The 21,889-nt window shown below is 41.3% G+C and overlaps 1 protein-coding gene across 4 annotated transcripts in view; it reads left to right on the plus strand.

Moving 5' to 3' along the window:
* Positions 1-1,533: 1,533 nt before the first annotated feature.
* The window catches only part of abcc9 (ATP-binding cassette, sub-family C (CFTR/MRP), member 9), a 95,499-nt gene continuing 75,143 nt past the window's right edge, over positions 1,534-21,889 (plus strand). For all 4 annotated transcript variants that reach the window (XR_004555965.1, XR_004555966.1, XM_034131430.1 and 1 more), the window contains exons 1-8: positions 1,534-1,691; positions 6,748-6,933; positions 14,664-14,805; positions 16,385-16,509; positions 17,417-17,583; positions 17,799-17,900; positions 18,364-18,504; positions 19,014-19,202. Coding sequence is in view for 2 of the 4 variants with exons in the window: in XM_034131430.1 (XP_033987321.1) it covers positions 6,786-6,933; positions 14,664-14,805; positions 16,385-16,509; positions 17,417-17,583; positions 17,799-17,900; positions 18,364-18,504; positions 19,014-19,202 (1,014 nt within the window). In the remaining 2 variants the exon portion in view is untranslated. The remainder of the gene's footprint in view (positions 1,692-6,747; positions 6,934-14,663; positions 14,806-16,384; positions 16,510-17,416; positions 17,584-17,798; positions 17,901-18,363; positions 18,505-19,013; positions 19,203-21,889) is intronic.

Consider the following 21,889-nt stretch of genomic DNA (forward strand, 5'->3'; position numbering starts at 1 on the left):
ACAGAAAAAGGTCAAATTGAGTGCAGGCTTTGGAGTAATTGGATGCAAAATACAACAATAAAATAACACTCTAGACAGCCTTGAAAATGGCAATGAGCAGTTGTAAAATACTACTTCTAAATGAAAATAAGTTGCGGTATATGAGAAAATAGGAGAGCACGAGTACGTTATATAATGCATGACTTCATCCAGAAGGTGCAACATGTGTGCCAATAAAGGTCAACAATAGCAAAAGCAATTACTTAATGAGAAAACCACCCTTCCTTCTTTATGGCCCCTTACCATTAGGGTCCCTGTAGGGCAATTGGTTAATGGTTTTATTGATTATTTTAAAAAAGGAAATGGTTTTAAAGGGGGTCTCGTAGAGGACACCTGTTTCATTCTTTATTGTATTGCCTTAAGTGGTTTCCACAGTATATTTATGTAACAGTTGTAAATATGCTGTGGGGTTTATTTGTAAATCATTTTGTATAATCACACAAATTCTGTGTTTTATATTAAGTAAGTATATCTGTTCTTCATTTATTGAATGTTCAATACCTGACAAGGTCGGAGATCAGTGGGTGGAACCTCTGAAGTGTGGTCGCTGTGCTCAGGAGATTATTGTTGTGAGGACTTCCCCCCCCCCCCCCCTATATATTGTGTCCCTCACGTTTCCTCTTCCCTTTTTGTAAATGTTCCACGTGAGAGGAGTCACTGTGAGGGATATCTAATGTAAAACTGATCGTTATATCTGTTGTCAGTGATTAAACGGAGATCGTCTAAACCAGGGGTGTCAAACTCAAATACACAGTGGGCCAAAATAAAAAAATGGGTACTAGTCGAGGGCCGGACTGGTTCAATGTTTATTGCAGAACTTATTGAAATGAACTTATTGCACATATTAAACCTGGAACTAACAAGCTTAAATTATTACCTATAAAAACAACATTAAACATTAAATAATCAGTTGCATTCATTTCATTCATGTTATATGTCTTGGAGACCACGGAATATTTCCCCTTTAATAGCATTTTAATTTATGGGAATTTTAATTTATTTTACTATTATTATTTGCTTGGTAATCTTTTTTTATATATAAAAAATGATCTGCTTTTGGATTTAAAGCGATACGTTATGTGTCTTTGTTTTTCGCTTTTGATATTTAAAAATAATGAGATTTATATTGTGAACAAAGAACATATAAGATAGATGTACTTTATTGATCCCAAATTGGGAAATGTTTGCGTAGCAGCATTAAAAACAACGCATTGCACATAAGTAGAAATTAAAAGAGTAGAAATGAACAATTCTAACATTTAAACATCTTAAAATAGAAATAAAACAGTGTTAAAAAGTAGAAAATATACAAGTTAAATACAAATAAATGTACAGTGTATATAGACAATAATCATGGTTTAGTTTTAGCTTTTTTTAATCCATAATGTTCCCGTCTTTTATGTTGAAGGATCCCACCGGAAGCTGTGTTTTCTCTCCGCTGTAACTTGACCCTGTGTCACAGCCTGGCAGCACTAACATGCGGAGCAGCTGATGCTGAGCTGGGGCTAAAAATAATCAACTTTTTACACTTCAACTCTCACTGTACTCTCTCTTTCTGTCCTCCGTTTGTTTCATATCTTTAAAAAAAAAGAAGAAAAACAGAGTCCCGGAATGAAACGCTGTCATTAAGGATAATTACTTTTCTTTTCGAGGTAAGAGACTTTCCTGTTACAATTAAGCTTAATTTAATGACCCAATTTAACGTTGTGATAGCTGATTTTAGTATTTAAAAGTTGTTTTATTTGATTAAAATGATTGTAGTCCAACGCAGGTGTTCTTTTTTCTTATTTAAATGTAACTTTTGCTTGATATATTTATGCTTGTGGCCATTTTTTAACTACAGCTAAAGACACATTAGCTTTTTATTAGCGCGTCCCCTTTTTGATCTGTGTTCACAAGGATTTAGCGATTTTTGGTGTTTAATTTATGATGTGTGCCATGTCTTTAAAGCACTTTGAGCTGCACCTGTTGTATTACAAGTGCATTACAAATAAAGCCTTATATTTTAATTACTGTTAAAGTTATCGTCTATTATTTAGGGTGTCAACGGTCCTAACGTTAGCTAAACAACTTCCATTATGCCCCCTATATGTCAGTAAGGCAAATTAATACAAGTTAAAGTGACATTCATATGGAAACCAAATGATAAATTGAAGAAATTGTCAGCATTTTGAATTATTTTTGGGGATAAAATTGTATGGTTTTGTCATTTTGGAGCAGTTGGCTTAAATTCTGGCAAACAGAAACATCTTAAATCACCACTGTAACTTAAAGCATTTATCTGTTATGAGTTTGTATGTTTAGTTTGTCCTAAAAAGGCGTAATTTCTCGACAATTTGGCAACAAAACATACTGTCCCAAAACAAGATGGCCACCACATGTAGCGGCCATCTTTGTTTTTTGTTTATGAATGGAGAACAAATGTAATGTGTGAACATTTCCTCTATGTTGATGGAAATACTACAAAAAATGGCAACAAAAAACGGGTACTAAAACCTAAACCTGTTGTTGATGCAACAAATGAGTTAATGCAGGGGTGGCAAACTCATCAGGCGTGTGGCGTAGTGGGTTGTCTGTAGGTGTTCGGATCAGGGGGTCACAGGTTCAAACCTGTGACCAAGCATGTCGTTGTGTCCCTGAGACACTTCACCCCAGATTGCTCCTGTGGGGATTGCCCACAGTATTGAGTATGTTAGTCGCTTTGGATAAAAGCGTCTAACAAGTGACATGTAATGTAATGTAATTTCAGTTAAGGGGCCACATACTGCCCACTTTGATCTCAAGTGGGCAGGACCAGTAACATCAATAACCCACAGACCCTACATAACGACAATAATTCTGTTTAAGTGCAAATAAGTAGGCTACAAGTACATTCAGAAAATGTCCACATGTAATGAGATGCAAAACGTTATGAACAAACTGAAATGTATTAAGACATTTCAAGTGCTACACACATGTTCTTTATAACAGATCACAGTTTCCACCTGAGGCCTGTACTACGAAGCTGGTTCAACCTAACCTGGATATGTTTGAGTTAGCCGGTTGGCCCAATCCAAAACATACGCGCTCTCGCTAAGCTGTACTACGACGCTGGTTATCAACTCGTTAACTCAAGCCAGCCGTGTCCTATCTAGTTAGGTGCGCGTTCACATGAAAGGGGTGGTATTTGGAGCATTCGACCAATCTCAAACACGGACAAGCGTACTGACAGCGCAGCGTCATACTTCCTGAATGAAAAGTGAACTTTAATATTAGTCAAATATGAAGAAGTTAAACTTTAAGCATCCATGACTTAAACACTTTATCCAGGATAAAAGCCACACAGCTGCACCTGCAAGGTGAATACAGCTGGTAAAAGAAAAAGTGTTTGAATGCGTACATTAACAGGTTTATGAAATCACCCCCCCCCAAGACACGAGTGGATCTGACTTTAATTACATTTGACTCGAGTGTTTCGTCAACTTAATGTGTTGCTTAAAATAATACTTCTGCATACAGTATGTGACACTGTGAGTGTTGCACGGCCAGATACGGCTCAAGAAGCTGACTCAAATAAGGAAATATATGATACATTATGATGTGATATGATATGAATGATAATGGCACACATCGACGTCTGCACTCACAGTGCCGCGGACTGTACTTAATGTTACTCTGATCCGGTTACTTATGTCGTGGCAGATATTTAAGTAAGCTTTCTTAACGCTAATGTTATAATAGTCAGATTGCTCTGAAGATGGGAGGGGATATTCTATTAATTTTCACGTTCACACAGTCAGGTGATTTTTGCCGGCCGTCTTTCCTGCAACGGCAGTTTTTCTGTATTTCCTCTATCCTGTAATATGACTTGATCGCTTTAAACTCCGCACACACGGAGCTCTGATTGGTCAGCAGGCGGTGCTTTCACTGAGTTGATCTCTTAGCCTGCCACCTAACCTGCTCCGGAGCAGGTTTGCCGCTCAGCATAAGTTACCATGGAGATCTAGCCTGCTAAAAAGAGAACCAGCGTCGTAGGACCGGAAAGCCCGAGATTTCCCTGAATTTAGCCGGAAATAAGCGAAAATAAGGGAAAATCCAGCTTCGTAGTACAGGCCTCTGATCTGACTCACCACAAAATACAAATAAAAACGTGGGAGCTATTAAGTGAGGAGTTTGAGTTACCTCCCAAAAAGGTTGGGGCAGTGCAGCCACCGTGTTACATCAAACCAAACTATTTGTTGCCTAATGAAGCTTTTGATTGACATAATAATACACAATGTTCAAATATTTCAGTAGGTTCTTATTTTCACAGAACTGAGGTCACAGAACAGTAGATCAACTCACTGATTAATTTGCTCCTGAAACTTGACATCTTTTAGCCCTCACAAGGGCATCAATATCAGGCTTCAAATCCTGACTAGCAGCCAATTTAATTCTTTCATTCAGGCACTTGACTTGTGTGTAGCTTTGTTTTAGTAATGTTCATCACAGAGAAAATGTAAAGAATCGTATTTGTTTTTGGAAAATAATGACAGTAGAAAGCTTTCACATTACAGTGAACCTTTTTATATCAACATACAATGACCGAGGCAGAATGACGTATAACTTAAGCAGGAACAATAAGCAAAAAATCAAGAGATATAAAGTGTTTAAATTACATTAATTATTGTTAATATTAAGCTTGAAAACTTAACACAAAAATCGTGGTTTCTTTCTCCCTATGCTAACGTGTTATTACATTTGGGCCTGTTGTTTTTCCTTATTCCTGTTGACAAATGGACAAACAAAACAACAAATCAATGACATAACCTCAGCGATGGAGGCAGTAATAATTACACTGTAAAAAAACAACTGTTTTGTAGAGACAGAAACCAACTATTTTGTCGATAATGTTCTGAATTATAAGTGGAAGTGGTGAATCATTGCACTACTTAGGGAGCAGCATTTTTATCATTTTTGAAACCTTGAAAGCAGACATTGAAGCCATTGCTAACTTAAAAACAACAACATGAGTCTCCTGAAACTTAAGTAATGGCGCCAGGACAAGATGTGACACGACAACCCGTTCCAACTCTAAATTAATTTAACAGTAATACAGTAATGTAGTTGGGCGGTGGCCCTTAAATAGCTCTCATGTCTGACACTGGCCTGCATGTGTGTGTGTGTGTTGTGGTGTGTGTGTGTGTGTGTGTGTGTGTGTTGTGTGTGTGTGCACTTGAGCTTTTAACATGCTACAAAAATGTGTGACCTAGTCTCTGGAGTTCAAGCCAAAGCTCCGTCAGGGACACAGAGTGATCATTTTTAAGGGTCATAGAGATTATACGTAACAACACTGCAACGTTTTTTATAATTGTTAAATTTTTTGGTTTCTTTTTCTTACTTTTTCTCTTCTTTAACTGTTTATGTATGCACCAAAAGGCACATTCCTCATATGTGTAAACCTACTTTACTTTATAAACCCGTTTCTGATTCACAATACAGTTAATGGTAACACTTTATTTAGGTACACATATTCACCATCAACTAGTTGTTAATTAACATGCATATTAGCAGTATATGGGCTCTTTATTAGTCAGTATTAAAGGGGACCTATCATGCAAAATGCACTTTTTGATGTCTTTTATACATAAAGATGTGTCCCCGGTGTGTCAGGGAACTCACGCAGCGTCAGAGAATAAAACCCTCTCTCTTTTCCTCCGTACCCAAATCTCTAAAAACGGGAACAACGGAGCTGATCCAGATTTGCGTCCGATATGACGTAATATCTGAAATGTGGACCCACGGCCCTATCAGAAACGTTGCTATCAGAAACAATGCCCGACTGTTTTGGACGTAATATGGTCGGTGTTTACATTAGCATCGTTAACACTCAGAGCTAACCTGTACTGGAGAGCATGTGTGTGAAGAAGCAGGAAATAAAAAGGAACTCACCTTGTGGTATAACCGGCAAGAGAGAAAGCCTTTGAGCTCCATACTGTTTCAGAAACAATCCTTGATAATCCATGATATGGCGTTTCATCACGGCAGTATCTGCCGGTAGAATCTCCCGCATAAGCTCCGCACCTCTTTTTTATCAATTTTTTTAAAGCTTTATACCCCAAATCAGCACTTTTGAAACAGGAAGTGAAATAGAGGGATATGAGGCATGGCTAGAATGGGTGATGGGTGTTTGCTATTTTGAGCAAAACACTTCATAGACATGTTTTTTATATATTTGTATATATCTGAGACCTATGCCATTGCCTAAAAATAGCATGATAGGTGACCTTAAAAAAATGATGACCATATTTTACAAGTACTAGGCCATTAGTTAATAGTTTTTCCTCAATAACCCTCTAATTAGTGCTTATTTATTGTCAGGAAGTTGTTGTACATGAGTGGGTCTTTGCTCAATATGCAGTAGCAGTACTACATGAATAGTAATCCTCCCATAATAACAAATATGGTCTATTCGTATGTAACAAGACAAGAAACTATAAGTGTTATTTGTGTCTAAATAACTCAAAATGTGTTATTTCTAACTCAGAATATGTTCCCTGTTTTAAAGTGAAGTCTTGTTCATAACCAATAAGCTAGTAGTTTGACTCTAATATGTTAATGAACAACTAGTTGATGGTGAATATGTGTACCTTTAACATAAAGTTTATTTTTGCAGATTTTGGCCTCCATAACTTGCGTGTGTGTGTGTGTGTTCTGATCTTTATTTTGTGTGTGTTTTTGTCCCCACAGAGTGACTGGAGGCCTGTGTGGAGCAGTGTGGGGGGGGCATGGCCTTGTCGTTTTGTGGAAACGACAAGGGTATCAATCCCTACAGCGTGGTGAAAGGCACGCTGAACAATGGCTGCTTCGTGGACGCTCTCAACCTGGTGCCCCACGTCTTCCTGCTCTTCATCACCTTCCCCATCCTCTTCATCGGTAGGTTGCATGGACATTGACACGTGCTTTTAATACAGCAGGGGAAAAACATGCTTCTTATTGACCATCAGATTGTGCAAAAACATGTTTTCCTGTGTGACATTAGGACAGAAAAACAACCACCCTAACCCTTAAACATACCTCCTTAATGCCTAAACCCAAGTTACCTTTATTTATCATGAACCCTAACACTTCTAACTTCACAGTATCAACAATAGAGAATTAGGTTGGGCGATATGTTAAAAAATGTACGATTGTAACCCCAACAAAATACCTGGTTACATGGAGCTTTTACAACTAGTATGGACACTTTTATGTTAACTTGAGAAGTGTAAGTAGTCCCAGTAATCAAACTTTAGTTTTGAGTTTCCTGCAAGCTTTTGTTAAACCACTTTCTGACTGCAGGAGTGTGGAATCAGTTTACATATTTAAAGACGACATATTCTGCTGATGTTCAGGTGTATATCAGTATGTAGTGTCTCTACTTTAAAGAGTCCTCTCCTGCTGATGTTCAGGTGTATATCAGTATGTAGTGTCTCTACTTTAAAGAGTCCTCTCCTGCTGATGTTCAGGTGTATATCAGTATGTAGTGTCTCTACTTTAAAGAGTCCTCTCCTGCTGATGTTCAGGTGTATATCAGTATGTAGTGTCTCTACTTTAAAGAGTCCTCTTCTGATGTTGTTCAGGTGTATATCAGTATGTAGTGTCTCTACTTTAAAGAGTCCTCTCCTGCTGATGTTCAGGTGTATATCAGTATGTAGTGTCTCTACGTTAAAGAGTCCTCTCCTGCTGATGTTCAGGTGTATATCAGTATGTAGTGTCTCTACTTTAAAGAGTCCTCTCCTGCTGATGTTCAGGTGTATATCAGTATGTAGTGTCTCTACTTTAAAGAGTCCTCTCCTGCTGATGTTCAGGTGTATATCAGTATGTAGTGTCTCTACTTTAAAGAGTCCTCTCCTGCTGATGTTCAGGTGTATATCAGTATGTAGTGTCTCTACTTTAAAGAGTCCTCTCCTGCTGATGTTCAGGTGTATATCAGTATGTAGCAGAGGTGTGGACTCGAGTCACATGACTTGGACTCGATTCAGACTCGAGTCACCAATTTGATGACTTTGGACTCGACTTGACAAAATCACAAAACACTTGCGACTCGACTTGGACTTGAACACCAATGACTCGGGACTTGACTTGGACTTGAGCCCTCTGACTTGAGGTGACTTGATAATTTAATTCAGAGTCTCCAACACGCCGATCGCGAGATGCCGCTCGAAGAGCAGACTCAGAATCTCCAGCCGCTGCAACTCTTGCTGAGAATCCTTGCAGGCAGGGGCGGGTCTTTATTTAGCTGGGCCACCATGCGGCCAATCATATGTGAGGACACACTAGGATCATACCATTATGTGAAAGAAGGGTGGGGGGCAGACGCTCCAAAGACAGCAGGTGTAGTGGTACAGGCCACTACACAGCGACGGGGAGACGAAGAGACGGATTTAAATGCAAGCGCGTCGGAAAAAGTCAAGAAATTAGCGAAAACCGAAAAAAGAAGCAGCATCTGGCTGCATTTCAATGATATTAGGAAAGCAAAGCTGAGTGCAGGATTTGTAAAATGAAAATAACCTTCTTAACCTCTTTTTTTGGTAACCACTCAGGATTTATTGTCAGAGGTGGGAGAAGTTCAGATCTTGTACTTGAGTAACAGTACCTGAGTGTAGGAATACTCGGTTACAATAAAAAGTCCTGCATTCAAAATGTTACTCAAGTAAAAGTACAAAAGTATTATCATCAAAATACAGTTAAAGTACCACCTGCAGAGGGATCTAGATTCAGGTGTTCTTTTCCCCATAGAGACGCCTCGCTGCACATTATCCCTTGCATAAAGATAGATTGTGGGTCCCTTATAACATGCTGTACACAGTGGAAATAAACATTCTGGTTACCTCAACATCAGGGATCTTATATATTAAACTCCTTCTGAATCAAACCGTCACGGTAGCCTTACCTTACTGATCCCTCTTAAAATAGAAGAAAACACGTTACTTTACCAGCAGAGAGAAAATAGATTATTAAATGATTAATGTGACTAATAAAGAGCAGTTTGATTATTAAGTATTATTCTGTTGATCGATGTCATTACATTTGGTGAAAAGCACATAATGACTTGTTTAAGACTCGTTTTGTCAAAGTTTAGGACTTGGACTTGACTTGAACTTGCCCATCCTGACTTGAGACTTGACTCGGACTTGAGCGCAAAGACTTGAGACTTGACTCGGACTTGAGCGCAAAGACTTGAGACTTGACTCGGACTTGCAAAACAATGACTTGGTCCCACCTCTGGTATGTAGTGTCTCTACTTTAAAGAGTCCTCTCCTGCTGATGAGAGGGCAACATGTTGAATCTTACCTTAGTTTTAGGTCCTCATAGTTCTGCACCATTTTATTGAAGTTATTGGACCGTCTGTTTTTAGGCTTTAATGCTTACAGAGGTTGAACTATTAGGAAAAAGCCCACTGGAGTTTCCCAATCTTTATCTTTTGCTTCTTAGTCGTCATACTTACTTACACGTATTGAAAGCTGAACATAAATGGATCAGAAACGATGTTGATCAGGATGTGTCTCGTGAGTTTTCCTGACTTGAATGTGATCAGAAAGGCAGTGAAAACACTCTGAGGAGAGGAACTGATGCTTCCTGCTGAGCTGTGTGACAATAATCTGTCAGCTGGCTGAGAGCAGATGTGTGGGTGATATTGACTTTCCCTCTAACACACACACACACACACACACACACACACACACACACACACACACACACACACACACACACACACACACACACACACACACACACACACACACACACACACACACACACAACACAAAGGGGAAATCAAAGCACAATAAAAACAAAAATACTGACAGATATTTTTGAATATTTAGCAATGAGGTTACATTACATTTCATTTAGCTGACGCTTTTATCCAAAGCGACTTACAATAAGTGCATTCGACCAAGAAGATACAAACTTGAAGAAAACAGAATCATATAAGTACATCAGGTTTCATAGAGCCAAAACATTTCAAGTGCTACTCAACTGGCTTTAGATAAGCCAGTCCTTTGTTAGTATGTAAGTGCTTTGTTAGTATATAAGTGCTTTTTTGACAAGACTGAAAAGCAGTTCAGTCTTGTCAAGGTTTTTTTTATTGCTCGAAGTGGAGTCGAAAGAGATGAGTTTTCAGTCTACGCCGGAAGCTGTGTGAGCTTTCTGCTGTCCTGAAGTTAAACCCACGTGTTTTTGCTGATGGGAACTTGGGTCCCCCTCGCAGTGCGGGTGCAGCGAGCCGTTTGGCTGATGCAGAGCGGAGTGCACGTGCTGGGGTGTATGGTTTAACCATGTCCTGGATGTAGGAAGGGCCAGATCCATTCACAGCATGGTACGCAAGTACCAGTGTCTTGAAGTGGATTCTAGCAGTTACTGGAAGCCAGTGAAGTGAGCAGAGGAGCGGTGTGGTGTGAGAACATTTAGGAAGGTTGAAGACCAGACGAGCCGCTGCGTTCTGGATGAGCTGCAGAGGTCGGATGGCACATGCAGGTAGACCAGCCAGGAGGGAGCTGCAGTAGTCTAGGCGTGAGATGACGAGAGCCTGGACAGAAGCTGGGTCGCTTTCTGGGTCAGGAGGGGACGTATCCTCCTGATGTTGTAAAGAGTGTATTCTGCAGCAGCGGGGTTGTAGCAGCGATGTTTGCAAGTGAAGGACAGGTTGTTATCTAGGGTCACACCCAGATTCCTTGCAGTCTGAGTCGGGGAAACAACAGAGGGGCCGATGTTGATTGTTAGGTCAAGAGTGGGACAATCTTTTCCCGGAAGGAAAAGCAGTTCAGTCTTGTCAAGGCTGAGCTTGAGGTGGTGAGCAGACATCCACTGAGAGATGTCAGCTAGACAAGCAGAGATGCGTGCGACGACCTGGGTCTCTGAGCGGGGAAATGAATTGAGTGTCGTCAGCGTAACAATGGTATGAAAAACCATGCGGGCTAATGACAGATCCGAGCGAGTTTGTGTACAGAGAGAAGAGGAGGGGACCAAGGACAGGGCCCTGAGGGACCCCTGTAGATAATTGACAAGGGTCGGACTCGGTCCCTCTCCAAGTTACCCTGTAGGTGCGGTCTTTGAGGTAGGAGGTGAGGAGGGAAAGTGCAGAGCCTGAAACTCCAAGTTCTTGGAGAGTGCGAAGGAGGATCTGATTGGTTCACCGTGTCGAATGCCAGCAGACAGGTCCCAGAAGGATGATGCCAGAGGAGAGGGAGGCTGCTTTAGCCGTGTGCAGTTCCTCAGAGGCAGCAAGGAGAACAGTTAATTTGGTGGTTTCATTGTAAAATATTCACCAAAAACGTTCTTCTAGTTGCCCCTTTTTCTTCTTAAACATGTTTTATTTTGTTGATGATTAGTAAACGTAGTATGTTCAGAAGAAAAAGGAAACGAGGGAGGAAGGAGGTTGTTGGGAATAGTGCTTTATAACAATATATCTGACCAATTGTATGGATATTGAGTAAACTATTGGTGCTTTCATTACATACTTACACAATAAGATTTTTGAAAAATAGGACAAATAATTACATTTAGAAAATTACTTCAATTTCATTTAATGCACCCTCTAAAATAAATCTAGTTTCAAATAGCAGTAATAACAATAATATTAATAATATACATATATTATCCAGCCCTAGTTGGGAAGACATTTTAAAAGAGATATTTTGAAAAGAAGTAAGGAAGGAGGAGGGAATTCTTTAAATTATTTTGTAAATGTATTTTCTCTATCTTTTTCATTTGCAAGCCTGTGTCGTAAATGTCTTCTAATATGAACCTCTAATTCAGAAACAGATGAGGTTTACTGAATGCATGGTTAGTTATTTGTGTGTGTGTGTGTGTTTTATGGGAATAGCTCTGACCAGAAGCCCTCAGCTGTCCCTCAGGATTCACTAATTGAAGCTTCCTGGTTTCAGTTTGTGTCTCCGTCCCCTGAGCTCTGCGCTCCATTTAGTTAAGAGCAGAAACAAACCTCACAAATACATAAAATACTCTGCGGCTCTACGCTGCCGTATTGTCCAACTCTCTCTACCAATAAACTACCGTTTGATTAGTTCAATTGACACTTAAACTGCCATGAAGTTTAATTAGCCAAAAGCCTCACTCTTCATGAACGACCGACGCCTTACAAACGACCATGACAACAACCACAATCCCCCTCCCCCTCAGTGTCCCACTCTCCCACCACTGACCTCCCCCGACACAATCAAATTCTCTCTCAATCAATGAAAGGATGTAAACAGACTTCTTAGAAACTCAATAGCAGAGAAGCGGCTGGCCTTGACAATGTCTACCCCCTCCACCCTGAAGCTCTGTGCTGATCAGCTGTCTCCTGTGTTTACTGACATCTTCAACACCTCGCTGGAGACCATGCCACGTCCCAGCATGCTTCAAAAACCTCCACCATCATCCCGGTTCCCAAGAAAACAAGGACCACAGGATTAAATGACTACAGACCCGTCGCCCTGACCTCTGTGGTTATGAAGTCCTTTGAGCGCCTTTCCTGTCCACATAAAATCCATCACAGACCCCCTTCCTGGACCGAGCCAACAGGTCTGTGGACCACGCTGTCAACATGGCCCTTCACTTCCTCCTCCAGCACCTGGACACAGCAGGAACCCTACGCCAGGATCCTGTTTGTGGGACTTCAGCTCCGCTTTCAACACCATCATCCCGGCTCTGCTGCAAGACAAGCTCTCCCAGATTCAAGTGCCCGACTCCACCTGCAGGTGGATCACAGACTTCCTGTCTGACAGAAAGCAGCACGTGAGGCTGGGGAAACACGTCTCTAACCCCCGGGACCATCAGCACCGGTTCCCCTCAAGACTGCGTTGTTTCCCCTCTGATCTTCTCCCTGCTACACCAACAGCTGCACCTCCAGTCACCAGTCTGTCAAGCTCCTTGAAGTTCGCAGACGACACCACGCTCATCGGACTCATCTCTGGTGGGGACCGAGTCTGCCTACAGGTGGGAGCTGGACCATCTGGTGACCTGGTGTAGGGACAACCACCTGGAGCTCTCAAGGACAGTGGAGATGGTTGTGGACTTTAGGAAGAACGCAAATACACCTCCATCATGGAGTCCATCCTCACCTCCTCCATCACCATCTGGTACGCTGCAGCCACAGCCAAGGATAAGGGCAGGCTGCAGCGTGTCATCCGCTCTGCAGAGAAGGTGATCGGCTGCAATCTGCCATCCCTCCACGACCTGCACGCCTCCAGGACCCTGAGGCGGGCAGGGAAGATAGTGGCCGACCCCTGCCACCCTGGACACAAACTGTTCACCCCCCTCCCCTCTGGCAGGAGGCTGCGCTCCATCAGGACCAAAACCTCTCGCCACCTGAACAGTTTCTTCCCCTCCGCTACCGGCCTCTAAACAAGGCCCGGCCCCCCCACTGACACAACGTAGACTCTATATGCATTACATTAATGCACACAATGTTCAATACGGCTTACTGCACATATTCTTATTTCATATTTCATAGTTTATTTCTATAACTCATTACATTCCATTTCGCTGTAAATTACTGCTTTATTTTATTGCTATTTAACTATATTTTATACAGTGTCCTTGAAGATTCTTTGTTTTTATATTTTATGTTTTGCACCACGACATCAAGTCAACTTCCTCGTATGTGTGAACCGACCTGGCATAAACCCATTTCTGATTCTGATTCTGATTAGAGTTGTATATAAGCATTAAAACATGTGTCTGCGACTGTTTTATGATCAATTGAGTCAGTTTTCACACCAAATAAGCACGTATTTAATGGTCCAAAACTTGTCAAACAATGGGTTTGAAGTATATTTACAAGTTATTTGAATAACACAATTGAAGGTATTTGTATTTTACTTGTGTATTTTATACTAGGTCACTTTATACTTCTACTACCATTAGGAACATCTCAGAGGAATATATTGTACACTCAGTAAACTTTACACAACACCTATGGAAACTTAAATATTATGATCTAATATTTTAAGTGCAGTTAAAGCAGAAATCAACTTTGAGAAATACATTGTATTTTATTATATTTAAATATGTCGTAGTTTGAATACTCTGAGCACTTTGTTGTTTATTTTTACATACTTTTACTTAGTAACCTTTCCAATGATTGGACTTTCAAACACAATGTAGTATTTGCCCGTAGTACCTTCCATGATTATTTGTTTGTCTTCTTTCCCTTTCCTACATGTACACCTTTATAAAAAAAACGTCATATAACATTATCTCACCCCTCGAGCTCGCGCGCTGCAGCGCGGCGCTTATGCGCGGAGCGCGAGCTAGAGAAGCGGCGCGAGCTCAGCTATGCGCGCGCGCTCGCGCCGCGAGGTCGAGCGCGAAGCGCGCTGAGCACACCCGCAGCTCGCTCTCTAGAGCCTATAGCTCGATCTACACTCTCTCTATCTACGCGCGCGCTTAGAGCTGATAGGATCTCGGATGGCGCCGCGAGCGCACCCTCCTCGCGAACGACTCTATCGAGGGAGATGAGTCTCTATTCATTATCAGCACCCCCCTCTCTCGATCTCTAGCTCTCTCCCCTGCTACTCTCATGAGTATCTATTCCACCACAGCTCTCCTCTGCTCATCTCTCTCTCTCTCTCTCTCTCTCTCTCTCTCTCTCTCTCTCTCTCTCTCTGGTTATTTCGCAGGTTGGGGCAGTCAGAGCTCCAAAGTGCAGATTCATCACAACACATGGCTTCATTTCCCCGGACACAACATGAGGTGGATCCTCACTTTCTCGCTGCTCTTCGTCCACGTCTGCGAGTTCGCCGAGGGCATCGTCTCCGACAAGTGAGACAAAGACACAAAAGTGCTGATTCTGGGTATAAACAGGTCTCTCTTGAGAATGAGACCCTGTGTCTCAATGAGATTTTCACCTGAAGGCTAAATAAAATTAAAATAAATAAAGCTTTTTATATAAATAAAGAATTTTTCTTTTAATAAGAGGGGGCGGAGCTTATGCCGGCTCATGCGGGACCTGGCAGATACTGGCTGTTTCTCAATGTCGAGTAAACCTGCTGCAGAGCCACTATTTCAAGTGTACTACGTCATCGAGTGGCGCCGAATGCTGGGCATTTAACATGCATTTAAACAGTCCTTCGGCGCCACTCGATGACGTAGTATACTTGAAATAGTGGCTCTGCAGCAGGTTTACTCGACATTGAGAAACGGCCTCTGTCTAAAATGCTGATGAAACGCAAGGATTATTAGATCAAGGATTGTTTCTGAAACAGTATGGAGCTCAAAGGCTTTCTCTCTTGCCGGTTATACCACAAGGTGAGTTCCTTTTTATTTCCTGCTTCTTCACACACATGCTCTCCAGTACAGGTTAGCTCTGAGTGTTAGCGATGCTAATGTAAACACCGACCATATTACGTCCAAAACAGTCGGGCATTGTTTCTGATAGCAACGTTTCTGATAGGGCCGTGGGTCCACATTTCAGATATTACGTCATATCTGACGCAAATCTGGATCAGCTCCGTTGTAGCCCCGTTTTTAGAGATTTGGGTACGGAGGAAAAGAGAGAGGGTTTTATTCTCTGACGCTGCGTGAGTTCCCCGACACACCGGGGACACATATTTATGTATAGAAGACATCAAAAAGTGCATTTTGCATGATAGGTCCCCTTTAATATGTATATGTCTAAATGTGTCTTTTGATTGTGTATATATTAGGGATGAGAATTTGAAAGCAAATTTATATTCGAATATTCGACCCCCAAAAAAACGGTTAACCGCTTAACCGTTTTTACATATCGTTTTTTCTGTTTATAAAAAAAAAAATAACAAATACATTTTCAAATAAATATAGAAACCAATCCTAGTTTTCTTTTAGATTTTTCAAATGGCTCTGTCGTATACATTTAATTAATCCTTTTGATAACATGTAATTATTATTTTATTACATGTTACTTGTTAGACGCTTTTATCCAAAGCGACTTACATACATTAAATACTGTGGGCAATCCCCACAGGAGCACTTTGGGGTGAAGTGTCTCAGGGACACAACGACATGCTGACTGCAGTGGGGTTTGAACCTGTGCTCCCTTGATCCGAACACCAACGCTCTACCCACTGCGCCACACGCTCCCATGTAATCAACTTAGGCACCCCTCCCATAAACAATTATTCATATTCGAATACCTGAATCATTTTGAATATTCGATTAATCATTCCCATCCCTAGTATATATAGGTATATACATATTTGCATATATATATTTATTTTTGTATTCGGGATTGTGGGAAACGGTATTTCGATCTCTCTGTCAATAAATATTATTGACAATTGACTTTTTTTCTTCATTTTCGCCCAAATGAACTTTTTAATATCCACATGTTAATAGTTCTTATATTCCCCTCTTGCTGTAGGATGATGCTGAAAACCACCCACCTTCATCTCTTCTTGCCGGCCTTCATGGGTTTCATCGCCGCGACAACATCAGTCGTTTACTATCACAACATCGAGACGTCCAACTTCCCCAAACTGCTGCTCGGTAACACTCATTAAACCTCGTCTTTTTTTTAGCTTTAAGCTTTTATTAAACTAGTACATCCTTTCCAGCTTTTAAAAGAGGACTCAACTCATTCATTATTGCACTTACATAACATTGTTGGATCTAAAAAAAGGATACAAATCTGAAGAAATCACATTTTTCTCACCCAATCTTCTTCCTTATTAAAACCTGGCACTTACATTACCCACAATGCAACTCTGGAGCTACTGAGGTCTTGTTTCTTACTCCACACCTGACTCAAGTGACGTCTCTTGAGGACATTTATCAGACTAGTTTATCACATATGCACCTGGAAACACGCGTTGATGTGCAGTTGCATATATGTTATAGTTCCAACAGCCTTTTCAGTGCTCATATATATCTTAATGTACATTTTAAGACAAGAAGACGTCCAACTTTCCCAAACTGCTGCTCGGTTACACGCTAAAACCTTGCTTTTTTTTGCTTTTACCTTTTAATAATCCAGTATATCATTTCAAGCTTTTAAAGGAGGACTCAATAGATTTCATATTGTGTTAAGATTGGATCCAAAAAAAGGGTAAAAATCTAAGAAATCTAAATGTTCAAACCCAATCTATTTCCTTATTAAAACCTGGCACTGACATTACCCACAATGCAACTCTGGAGCTACTGAGGTCTGGTAGTCTTGTTTCTTACCTGACTCAAGTGACATCTCTTGAGGACATTTATCAGACTAGTTTTTCACATATGCATCTGGAAACACGCGTTGATGTGTAGAAATCAGAGACAATGACACAAGGAATATTCCGGAAGTATTTTCTAGTCTTGTTCTCATATATATACATTTTAAGGTACATTTTAAGAGCCGTTATGTACCCGTGCATTAATAAGACACCACATCCCTCTCCTGTCTCCTGTTGCTCAGTCCTCTTCATCTACTGGGTGTTGGCGTTCATCACCAAGTCCATCAAGCTGTGGAAGTTTGCAGCGCACGAGGTGGGCCCTCAGTACTTGAGGTTCTGCATCACGGCGCTGTTGGTGCTGCTGTACGGGCTGCTGATGGCCGTGGAGATCAACGTCATCAGAGTCAGGGTGAGGAGGCATCTAACGCCACTTTTTAAACGAAAAAATAAATTGTAATTAACAATTTCCCCCAATAAATAACTTATTTTTTCTTGCATTTATTTTTTATGATTTGGTCACCATGTGCGTTTGGCATCCATATAATATAGATATTTGTATGCAATTTATTAATAAGTTGTCTGTCAATTTTGGTTGATTAATTTTGTCCTTTTCTCTCCCCGTAGAAGTACGTGTTCTTTGCCAACCCCCAGAAGGTGAAACCCCCCGAGGATTTGCAGGATTTAGGCGTTCGCTTCCTGCAGCCGTTTGTCAACCTGCTGTCTAAGGTACAAACAAACACAAATATGTATTTTATTTTTTCCTTCACAAACATACAAAATAATTTTTATTTATATATATTCAAATGTTAAAGTTAAATTGTTTAATTTTTACATTTTTACATTTTTTTATTGAATTTCTTACATTTTGTATTTTTAATTTGTATTTTTTTTTAATTATTTTATTCTATTAATTCATTTTACAGATGAATAATCCAAAAAATATATATAAATAAATAGTGAAATAAATAATACAAATTACAAACCAAATTACAGGTACAAATAAATACAATTTACAAAATGTTAAAAATCATATCAATAAACAAATCAATTATAGATACCATCAGGATCGTCTGAAATGCAACAAAATGTGCACTCTATTAAAAAAATGTAGGCCATAAGATATAATTTATTTATCACAAAATATCACCTGTCAGCCGAGTAACCAGGACAAATTCTTGACACTTTTTAGGCAACATATTGGTGGATGAATCCTCTGATTATCGGAGCCCACAAGAGGCCGATCGAGTTGAAGAAGATCGGGAAGCTGCCCATCGCCATGAGAGCGCTCACCAACTACCTGAAGCTCAAAGACGCCTACGAGGACCAGAGGGTGAGTGGAGGAGGTCGAAATCTGACATGATCAGAAGAATGATTTAGTCACGTTTAATGAGAGACTCTGAAAGTTTCAGGAACAAAGATTCTCTCTCTTTTTGATCCATTTATATAAAAACCTGTCTGAAAATGAGCTGATCAGATTTTGGCCACTTTATGATGTCATAACGATGTTTTGTCTTGTGTAACCATTAGCCAATCAGCAACCAAGGTAACCCCCCCCCCCCCCCCCCCACCTTATCACCTGAATCTCCTCCTAGAGCACCATTGAGTTCTTTGTAACCAAATCTCTCTCAGAGGGGCGTGGGGAGGGGCTCCTTATTTTCATCTGAAGTAACAGACAGAGAATCAGCACTTTGGAAACAGGGCTGAAACAGAGGGGATTATGGGTAATGCAATGATCTGTTTCAGCCAATCAGAGACAGGCTCTGGATATATCTGAGACCTGTGATATATTGATGAAAAACAGTATATTAGGGGTCCTTTAAATCCCTCCTCCCCCCTCAGACAGCAGAGGATCCCAACAAAGCCCCGTCCATCTGGCGCTCCATGTACCGAGCGTTCGGACGGCCCATCCTGCTCAGCTCCACCTTCAGATACCTGGCCGACCTGCTGGGCTTCGCCGGGCCGCTCTGCATCTGCGGCATCGTCAAGTACCTGAAGAAGGACAAGTTGTCAGAGCAGTACAAGGCCAAGGTAGGAGAGGAGGTGTGTGTGTGTGTGTGTGTGTGTGTGTGTGTGTGTGTGTGTGTGTGTGTGTGTGTGTGTGTGTGTGTGTGTGTGTGTGTGTGTGTGTGTGTGTGTGTGTGTGTGTGTGTGTGTGTGTGTGTGTGTGTGTGTGTGTGTGTGTGTGTGTGTGTGTGTGTGTGTGTGTGTGTGTGTGTGTGTGTGTGTGTGGACTCTGAGCAAATTATACTTTTCATCTGTATTATCTGTGTTATCTGCGAGACATCGCTACAACGCAACGAGTCAACATTCTCCGCTATGTCCACTGCATGCAGCGCTCTGCATGTACGACTGTTCCACTGTCTCTGTGTGTGTCTGTCAACGCTTTGGTCCAATCACATTCGGCATCCCGTCAGCGTTTTTCCCCCCCACCAACAGTCTGCGAATCAGAGGCACAGTAGGGCGGGTCTTTGCGGGATGCGGGTGTGTCGTCTCTTTCAACCTGTCTGAGTCAGAGCGAGAGTTTACAAAAATAAAGTCAGAGCGAGAGTTGACAGCGCATCTAGTTGCAATGCATCTGTAAGCTACTGTAGCTAGTAACCTAGCAGCTAGTAGAAGAAAATAGCATGTTCAAATATGAACAGTAAAATAAAAGTCGGCAATTCAAAGATGATTGAAATGATGCGTTCATCCTCCGATTCTATGCCAAGAAACGGTACTATGAAACAAAACACAATTATTTTGAAGCAACCTTTCCTCAAGATTCAGCGGTAAGAACCACACAAATAAATGGGATGAAATCATCATATCAAGCTGCAAGCAGGATCCTTGTTACATCTATGTCACAACGAGAAAAAAGGCAACTGAGTCCTCAGAGTGGCATGGGTGTTGGCTAAACACAAGAAGCCATTCTCTGGTGCAGAAATAATAAAAGAATGCATGACTGAAGTGATGGAGACCATGTTTGAAGGCAAACAAAAAGAGGAAATAACAGGTCAAATCAAGCAAATCCCCCTCTCAGATTCCACAGCAACCAGAAGAACATAAATACTGGCTGGTGATTTGATTAATCAGCTTTGTGATGGAATAAAAAAATGCACAGTGCATTTCCTTAGCTGTGGATGAGTCCACTGACACCACTGACAATGCTCAGTTGCTGGTGTTTGTGAGTTTTGATGATGAGGCAAAGGGGGAGTTTATTGAAGATGTGTTGGGCCTGACGAACCTCAGTGGACACACAAGGGGGCAAGACATTTATAAAGCAATAATGGGAATGCTGAATGAAAGAGGGTGCAGCTGCCTTTATTCATAACTGGAGCTCTTACACTGCGACTCTGAGGGATCAAGCACAGACACAATAACAATGAAAACTGCTGCATACAGAGACTTTTTGTTTTTGCAACCTCGTGTTAAGAATCTTGTTGCAATTGTTTAAAAGTTTGAACGACCGTAATAAACGGACCTTTGTCTTATTGAAAATTGTCTTTGTGGACCTTTAAGATTTGTATTTGAGTACCCCTGGTCTAGTGTGTCGTATGCTGTACACATCCTGAAGCCCAAGAGACATACAGTATGTGTAATCTGTGATATTGGGCTATATAAATGAAAGAGGACTAAACTCTAGAACCCCTCTAAGCTTTCGAGACGATAATCTCAATCAAATAATCAAACACTTTTGAAAAGATACATTGTTTTACCTTGAAGATTTTCGTTTTTTGTAATCTGCCCTATGATTAAACAACCAATGGTTTGCTGAGAGCAGCTCTTAGTGTGAGGCTGGTGTCTTGGATTTGTTTGTGATCAGCAATTCAATCACAGTTAAGTTCAATTCCCGTCTTTTGCCAGTACCTGGAGAGGAATCACATATCCTTGCTTCTGTGGAAATGCTTTGAGGCGTTCCTCAGGGAAATCAAAGAAGGCTGGAGGAAGTTGTTGCATGGATAAAGTGCACTGCATTAAGTTAAAATTCAATTCAAAGTCTATTAGTCTTATGAAGGTTTACACAGGGTCATTGATCCAGTCAAGGCTGTTGGAAGAGAGAACAGCTTAGACGTTTGCGTTTACGCACCGTATGCGTTTTCAAAAAAGTCTTCCGTTCACACGCATTCGATTCATTTCACGTGTCCGTTCACACGAGACCGCTCGACCCGCTGGAAACACTGTAGTACATATGCCGGGCCTGTAATTGGCGCTGCTGCCGCCACAAAATACACCAAAAGCAGCGAAGTAGACCTCGGAGCATGGTTGCCATGGTTGCTCTTCTGTTTATTCTCCACGGTGGACGGCGTGTGCTCCTGCTGTAAATCTCTCCGGTAGTCCACCAGCAGATGACAAACACCCACCTCTCCGCCTCCTCCAAGGGACGAGGGAGCCATGCGGCAGAGTTTCTGTTAACATTTTTTTTCGCCGGTCAACATGTCCGTTAAAGTTTAAATCTTCCGGACAAAGTTAGAAAAGTGCCGGTCAAAGGTCTTCTTTGTTATTTATTGAGCTTTAAAACACATTGATAACGACTCTATATAATAATATAAGAATAATACACGGAGCCTCTCTTTTCCTCCCTCTCTGCTGACAGCCCAGCAGCTGATCTCTGAGCAGGAGACGTGGGGAGAGGGAGACGTGGGGAGAGGGAGACGTGGGGAGAGGGAGACGTGGGGAGAGGGAGACGGGGGGAGAGGGAGACGGGGGGAGAGGGAGACGTGGGGAGAGGGAGACGG

The sequence above is a fragment of the Trematomus bernacchii genome, unplaced genomic scaffold (assembly GCF_902827165.1).
Source record: "Trematomus bernacchii unplaced genomic scaffold, fTreBer1.1, whole genome shotgun sequence".
Taxonomy (NCBI): domain Eukaryota; kingdom Metazoa; phylum Chordata; class Actinopteri; order Perciformes; family Nototheniidae; genus Trematomus; species Trematomus bernacchii.